The 8,454-nt window shown below is 35.0% G+C and overlaps 1 protein-coding gene across 1 annotated transcript; it reads right to left on the bottom strand.

The window, feature by feature from the left end:
• Window positions 1–4,662: 4,662 nt before the first annotated feature.
• Window positions 4,663–6,283, bottom strand: LOC124930456 (flavonoid 3'-monooxygenase-like). Its single transcript, XM_047470798.1, has 2 exons — window positions 5,372–6,283; window positions 4,663–5,283 (listed from the first exon to the last, which is right to left on the bottom strand). Exons 1-2 carry the CDS (start codon window positions 6,281–6,283, stop codon window positions 4,663–4,665), a joined length of 1,533 nt encoding a protein of 510 aa, XP_047326754.1.
• Window positions 6,284–8,454: the final 2,171 nt, after the last annotated feature.

The raw sequence follows: 8,454 nt of genomic DNA, 5'->3' as shown, positions 1-8,454 counted from the left end.
TCCGGTTTGTCGTGTAGTTGTATGTTACTTATATGATCAAGTATCCTCTATCCTTCTGGATTTCTTCTCAAGAGTGAGTCCCAATTCCCATCTTTAATGTCTCTGATTTTTTCTTCTGTGCAATCCCTTTTGATGTGGTTATTTTGAAACTCCTCCTTGTGGATGATATGTTGGTTTTCAAACTAGGCGTTCCAGAATAGAGTGCATTTCCTGTCCCCTAACCGGATGTCATAAAGATCTACAATATCGCTTCTTAGTTTAAGAATCTTTTTCAGAGACCAGCTCATACTTTCATGAATTTTGCATGTCTAGATGTTGGTTTCGTATTTCATAAACCTCGTATGCACCCATTTGAAACATAGTGACTCCTAATTGCACTCCAAAGCCCACAGATGCTTGAAGGTGAGTGCCTTTTTCCACTCCATACAGTTCTTCAAGTCGATGCCTCCCTCGTCATTCGGTTTGTAGAGAGCGGTCCATTTAAATTTTTTTCCTCCTCTTCCGCTACTGGCCCGGATAAATTTCATCATCAGCATGTCGAGGTCCTTCATTACCTTCTTCGAAATGACCATCTGTTGCACCCAGTACCCAACTATGCCTATGACCACGGTTTTGATAAGTTCGATCCTCCCTGCATAAAAAAGTTTTTTTGCTGCCCAGCCAGATATCGTGTTTTATACCTTTTCAATCAGCGGCTTGTAGTGTGAGATCTCTATTTGCTTCGCGGTTAACGGAATTCCTAAGTACCTTACGGGAAAACTGCCTTTGTTGATGCCCATGACGTTGAAGATGTCCTTCTTTGTTTCGTCCTTTACGACTCCATAAAATGCCACACTTTTGCTTTCATTAATAGTTAAACTTGTAAATTTTGAAAAAAAAAGGTTAGTGTTGCCCTAATAGTTTTAATGGAATCACTGTCTGCATGGGCTGGAATGAACAAATCGTCATCAAAGCATAAATGTGTTACCTCCTCTACCTCACAGAATAGGTGATAGATGTATGGACGATTCTTTCGGAACATCGCAAAGATGCTCTCAAAGATTTACATGATAGCTATGAAAAGGTAATAATAGAGGGGGTCCCTTGCCTTAACTCTTTTTCACCCTTGAAATAGCCTCCGTGGACTCTATTGACCCTAACAACAAAGCAGGATGATGAAACGCACTACATAATCCATTCAATAAAAATCATAGGAAAAAGTATAAATACCCAGAAAGCCCCGAATGACTTCCCATCTAACCGAGTAGAAAGCTTTCTTTATATCTATTTTGAAAGTCACTCTCGGGGATATTTTCTTATTCCCGTAGCCTTTTAAAAGGCTCTGCATGAGAAGAATATTATGAGAGATTGTCCTATCGGGGATGAATGCAAATTTGTTAAGATTTATAATTTTTCCTATGACATTTTTAAATCGTTTAGAAATGATTTTTAAAATTATTTTATAAATCACATTGCAGTAGGAAATTGGTCTGAAATCTTGTATTTTCTCGGGTACCATAGTTTTGGGGATCAAGGTTGGGATTATTGTATTACATTGCTTTAACATCTTCATGTTCTTGAAAAACTCCAGAACCCCATCTTTAACATCTTTACCCACAACCGACCAATTTTCTTTGAAGAACTGTGCATTAAACCCATCAGGACCCGAATTTTTATTCCCATCAATACTAAACAGAGCTTCTTTAACCTCAACCCTTGTGACCACCCTTATCAACTCGCGACTATCTTCTGCAGAAATTTCCTATCAATAATCTGATACAAGGTATTCAGGTGACTTTGATGCTGCTTTCTTGTACCCATAAGCTTCTTATGGAAATCAATAGTCAAATCTTGTACACCTTTTGACCCTGCTTTCTTGTACCCATAAGCTTCTTATGGAAATCAATAGTCAAATCTTGTACACCTTTTGACCCTGAACATATTCACCATCATCATTCTTCAGCCTGTATAAATTGTTTCTCATGTTTCTAGCCTTGCATTTTTTGTAGAAGAAATCTATGTTTTGTCACCCAACGAGAGCCAACTCTGTCTTGAATTTTGTCTAATAAAATTCTCTTCAAGCAGACTCAGCTTCCTGAAGTTTTTCAGGCGCATCCCTTTCTGTTTCATTGAGTTGTTCATCATTATCATCCCTTAATAACCTTTTTTGAACTTCTTCCAGTTCTTCTTTAGCAGCTAGAACTCTAATAGAGATATTGCTTAACTTCTTCTTGTCAAAGTTTTGGAGATGATTCTTTAAGAGTTTAAGCTTCTCAGAAATCCTGTACATGTTGGATCCCCTTACATCTGTAGACCCTACGTTTTCGAGAATACCCTTGAATTTATCATTTTTCATCCAGAAATTGAAAATTTTAAAGGGCCTATTGATCAGATATACTCGGATTCAGAACGTGAAGTTGACTTTTTGGAAATTGGTTAATCCAGTTTTCATTTACCAGACATCTGTCAATTCTATTTTTTCTAATTTACTCATTCCCTCTCGTAGAAGACCAAGTGAAGAAATTCCCAGAATTGGTAGGCTCGATATAACCCATATCTTTGATGCAGTCATTAAAGTCAATCATATCCCGAGTTATTTCAGATTCTGGGTTACGATCAAATTCATTTTTGGTTACGTTGTAATCACCAAGGACAGCCCAAGATTTATCACTACCGATCCAGTTTCTAAGAAAATACTAGAGGAGTCTTCTTTTAGTGCTTGATTTGCTAGCATAGACAATAACAAGATTAAAAAGGATTCCTCTAACCTCCACCAGGATTGCTTGATCATTCAAAAAGAGAGCCCTGACCTCAACAACTTTGTTATCCCAGATAATCCAGATTCTGCACGTTTTGTCATTTGAGTTGTGAATGATTTCCCAGCTGCTATCAATGCACAACTTGCTAACCTTCTCAATGTTCCGTCTTTTGACTTTTGTCTCAAGAATACCCATAATAGTGATCTTCTGGTTCTCAATGATCCTCCTGATTTCATTACATTTCAGAGGGTCATTGAGTCTCCTTATGTTCTATGTTACTATATTCATGAATGAATATAAGTGGTGGGTTTCTAACTTTCTATACTGTCCTACACCTCTTCATTAGAGAAATCGTAAACATCACTTGTCTCGCTATCCTCAATAGCTACAGCTTGATTACATGGAATTCTATTCATATTGAGTGGAGGTTATCTCACATAGATCTCATCTTCTCCCGTTATAGAGTCGGTGGCCTCTGGATCTAGGATCTTTCTACTCTGTCTTTGCTTTTCAACTTGTTCTTCTTTAGTTGGTCTTTTTTGACTTTGAACCTCTTCACCACTGGATTCATGTTTGTTATCGATTTTAATTCGCCCTACTTCAGAACCAAGGCTCACTGCCTTATTCAAGACCAATTTGTCTTCTTCTGCACTTAATCCTTTAATTTCACAAAACCCAAGATTTTTCAGTTCATTCTCAAGAGCTTCTTTATTGCTTGTTGGTTTTTCAATGTTTTTTTTGTCCAGGATTCTCTTTTTCATTATCTCAAAAGGTGGCTCTGAGCCCATGGATCGGGTCATTTCGAATTCTAATGATGTTGCCTTTTTGGTTTCTACTAGAAATCCTAGAATCGTGAAGAGTGGACTCACGACCTATTGGAGTGCCATCAGACCCAATTTTGCTTGTTTCATATGGTCCAAGTATTCCCCTTCCCATAGATCATTGAATTCTAGAAACTTTAGAAGTAGGACATTTTTCATCAGGACCAGTAGTAGCAAGTCTAGTAGCTTGAGTAGTATCCGGATCAGCAAGTCCAGGACCAGGTTTAACATGGTCAATATTGCTAGGTACGGTAGCATTATGAGAAGCTCTAGGACTGGTGTGACTATGTCCAGTTTTATCAGGACCGATACCCTGGCCAGGACTGACGTTTTGAACATGACCTATTCTTGAGAAAACAGAATTCCTAGGACCGGTGCCCTGAACATGACCGATAGGATAGCGTTAGCAGGGCCAGCTTGTACCCTTACCCACTTCATTCTTTTTCCTATCTTCTTCCTTACCCTTATATGTTCTTGCTTTTGGTTATCCATTCTATCATTATTAATGTGTTCATTGCTGTTAAGTTCAGACCTGTTCACATTTCTAGAAACTCAAATTTGAAGTTGGGTGATTGGGTTGTCTATAAACTTTTAGAATATTAAGTGAAACATGAACAATTGATTGGCTTGGAGGCTATCAAGATTTTTATTTTTCAGGTTGTTACATATAGGAATTACTTGGTCAGATATATATTAAGTTTTATGCTAACCTTAGATCTCTTGCCACTAATTTCCTTTAATAGATGTTTGAATCTGGTCTAATCGGAAGTCACCCTCGGGCTTAATAATAATCGAATCTAAAATAAAATAAAGTAATTTTATCTTATTAACCACGAGCATATTAATAAAATTATAATATCGTGTTTAAATGATTGAGATACACAAAGATATAATAATATTTTTTGTTCCGTAATAGTTGCATGACCTTTAACAAAGATATAGAGTTCAACCTCACACTATCAACTTCAAAAGGAGAAATGAAACCAAGGGTAATGAAAGAATCAAGAGATACTAGAAACTCTTAAACTTTATTACAACCTTTTTTTAATCACGCTATTTTAAATATTTTATAATTATTTATAGTTCAAATATTTTAACGATAATTACTCGTATAAAGCTTCATCAAGAAGCCTAGGCGTTGGTATTGCAATGAGTGGTTTCTTCTTCTTGAGTCCTATCCAAATTGTCTCTTCTAAGTCAAGCTTCTCCCCGGGAGACAATTTCCACTCGAAAGAGTGGATGAGGGAGGCCAATAAGAAGACAAAGATTCTTTCAGTAGTTTCAATGCCCACACAACTTCTTCTTCCAGAACCAAATGGAAAGTAGTTAAAGTCATTTCCACTAAAGTCCCACTCTGAGTTCATAAACCTCTCGGGATCAAACTTGAGTGGATCCTTCCAATTATAAGGATCCCTCTGGATGGCCCAAACATTGATAAATACCAAAGCACCCTTTGGGATTGTGTACCCACCAATGGTACAAGATTCACTAGGGCAGTGTGGCGCTAAAAGGGGCGCACCCGGATGTAAGCGCAGGGTTTCTTTCATGACTGCACGCAAATAAGGTAATTTGTGAATATGTGATTCTTCAACCATATTATTTGCACCCACCACGACTTCTAATTCTTGTTGTGCTTTATTCATTACATCGGGATTGTTCATCATCTCAGCCAACATGAATTCCATCGTGCTTGATGTTGTAGACGTCCCTCCCATAACCATATCCTATACAATAAAAACGATAAATGCTCGACACAAATATATTAAGAAAGTGTATTAGGGTTCTTCATTACCATTAACTAAGGATACATACCATCAAAAGTGATTTAATATGAGTCATGGTTATTGGCATTTTAACATTTCCTCCTTTTCTCAAATTCAATAGAGCTTGCAAAAAATCCTTCTCGTTATTATCCTCTAGTCTAGTACGTTCATTTATCATCAATTCAAACACAATATCAAACCTCTTGGCCATTTTCTTCATTTGTTTCTCAATACCCTGCAAATCAAAATACGCCAAACATGGAAAAAAATCAGATATATTAGGCTTTCCTAGCAGCACCGCCATTTCGCACACAACATTCCGAAACTCTGTCCCTAGACTCCTTTCCGCCACCTCATTTCCGCCACCTCCCCACAATATGTTGGTGATTGTATTCAACACCGTCATGAATATCTCTTCCCCAACATCCACCGGTGACATCCTTCGGACCCAAAGGCTATTGACCATCTTTCGAACCTCCCTCCGCCGGATATCATAGAAGGAATCGACCATGGACCCGCTAAGCATCTCTCGAGTGCAGACTTTTCTCAGCATCCGCCATTCAGGTCCATAATCGCTCCACAAAATGTCCGAGCCACCGTAGAACCCGACTTTAGCCGCAATAGGTGCATCTCGGTTGGCAAAGATGATATCTTGATCTTTGAGAACTTCTTGTGCCACCGAAGGAGTGGAGATGACAACACCGATCTTGTTTCCAAGCCGTAGGGAGAAGATTGGGCCATAGGTCTTAGCCGTGGCAGTGAAGTAAGAGTGAAGATCGCCATTAATGAAAGGTAGGCTCCCTAAAAGGGGTATCCCGATTGGTCCGGGAGGCAGAGAGTTTTGAGCGTTTTGGGTGAACTTCTTAAGAAGAAGGGAAGAGAACCATAGTAAGGCCAAGACCAAGAAGAAAGAGGTTGAGTTCACGTCCCACCACCCGGAAGAGTATGTTAATAATGCCATGAAGATCAATTGGTGGAGAGAGAAGCTAACAATATGTAACTTAAATGTTAGAAAATAATACTACATAAGAATAATAAGATGAAAGGAAATTGTTTTAGAAAGTAATTAATAATAATATAAATAATTAAGAAAAACACATTTAAGCTAAGTAATAATAATAATAATAATAATAATAATAATAATAATAATAATAATAATAATAATAATTTTTGGGAAGAATGTCAATTTTACACACCAAGTTGTAAGAAGGTGTCAAATTTACTTATTAAGTATAAAAATTTCATTTATATGAACTTGTCAAAAAGTGTCAAATATATTTAAAATAATAGAAATGTTAAACGGCGTTAAAATTTTTGCCACATGTAATATCCACATATTTTTTATTTTTAAATTGACATTACTTTAATTATTTTTTATTCAAACAAAACATTAAAATCTTTTCTTATTTATTTTCTCTCTCTTTACCCTCACAACTTACCATTTTCTATAAATATTTCTCTCTTCATTTCTCCATCTATGAGTAATTTTATTATTAATAATAATATTTAATTGATTAATTATAAAAATTGTTCTAAAAATAACGAGTTATTAAGACTTCGTCACATTGGCAATTTAGGATTCGGCCAACAAAGACTTCACCCCAACAATGATAATTTAGGATTCGATCAATGAATGTTTCAACCAATGACGATGATAGTGTAAGGTTTAACCAAGAAATATTTGGATTTGGAGGTTACGTCTGAGAGCTGATAAAGTTTAATAGGGTGAGTATTATGAAAACTAAAATTAAAACAAATTGGTTAAGGGAGATTTTACCTTGATTCGGCTTTGTCCGCTAATGACGACAATGATTTAGGGTTCGACTAATGAAGATTTTGGCCACAACGTTTATGATTTAGGGAACGGCCAACAAAAACTTCCACCAACGATGATGACTGTTTAAAATTCAATTAGGGAGCACTTGGAGGTTAGAAGAAGGTAAAAATCCGAAAGAACTTGGGTTAATCAAAGAGAGAAAAGTTAGAAAAAAATGGAGGGTTGTGGAGGGATGAGAGAGAAAGTAAAAATAAGTTTTGTTTGAATGAAAAAATAATTAAATTAATGTCAATTTAAAAAATAAAATAGGTGGATATTAAATGTGGCCAAATTTTTTATGCCGTTTAATATTTCTGTTATTTTAAACATATTTGACATTTTTTGACAAGTTCATACACATAAATAGAATTTTGATACTTAATAAATAAATTTGACATCTTCCTACAATTTGGTGTGTAAAATTAACATTCTTCCCAATAATTTTTTATTCGAATGGATGAGTCCATGATGCCCTGTCATGTATGTATAGTTGAAATTTCCATCAAACAAATATTTTAGAATGTTATCCTTAAAATCAATTTGAGTTTGTTCAGTACGTATTTTTAAATAAAATTTTGTTTATTTGGGTTGATTTTGAGGAAATGACTATATTTTATTGAATAGATTAAACATTATTAATATATAATAATAAAATAATATTTAATAAAATAAAATGTATTTTAAAATATTGATTAATTAATTTATAATACTATGAAAAATGGTCAACAAAATATTATTATAATTGAATCCAATCAACATTAACTAACTATTAACTATTGTACTGTTCTAGAATTCAGAGCACAAGACTTTTTAGAGCATCTCTAGCGCATAACTTGTGCTCGCATCGGACAACGTGTAGAAAGACAAATCATTGTTTTTTTTTTTCACTGAATGTAAAAGTAAAAGGAGGGCAGTGCCCTCTATGCCTGTTTGGTTAGGGTTATTTAAATAAACCAACTCACTCAAACATCTTTTCACTCTCACTCTCATCAATCACATCACTCAATTCATTATCCAAAATACTAAAATACACTTTATTTTAAATTATTATTTATTATTTTATTATTATATATCAATACCCTTTAAGTAATTTTATCAAAAATATTCTCATCTCCTCAAAATTATCACCAATCATTACTCATTTTCCCCCTCTAGGTTATTACAATAACCCAATCCAAACAAGGCCTATACCTTATGATTTTTAAAAAAACTCTTATAAAATTAAATATCAATTCACTTATTTTTTATTAAACACATAAACCAAAATATTAAATACCTTATATATTTTAAATTATTAATTTTTATTTTATTTATAT

Source organism: Impatiens glandulifera, chromosome 3 (genome assembly GCF_907164915.1).
Source record: "Impatiens glandulifera chromosome 3, dImpGla2.1, whole genome shotgun sequence".
Lineage (NCBI taxonomy): Eukaryota > Viridiplantae > Streptophyta > Magnoliopsida > Ericales > Balsaminaceae > Impatiens > Impatiens glandulifera.
The sequence above is the reverse complement of the archived record's forward strand: the minus strand, read 5'-3'. Positions and strand labels throughout refer to the sequence as shown.

What these genes read in the sequence shown, in the direction of transcription:
- LOC124930456 (XM_047470798.1), bottom strand. Translation starts at nt 6,283, where the DNA reads ATGGCATTATTAACATACTCTTCCGGGTGGTGGGACGTGAACTCAACC. An exon ending in ATATTAAATCACTTTTGATG is followed by an intron (nt 5,284 to 5,371) that starts GTATGTATCCTT and finishes TTTATTGTATAG; the next exon opens with GATATGGTTATGGGAGGGAC.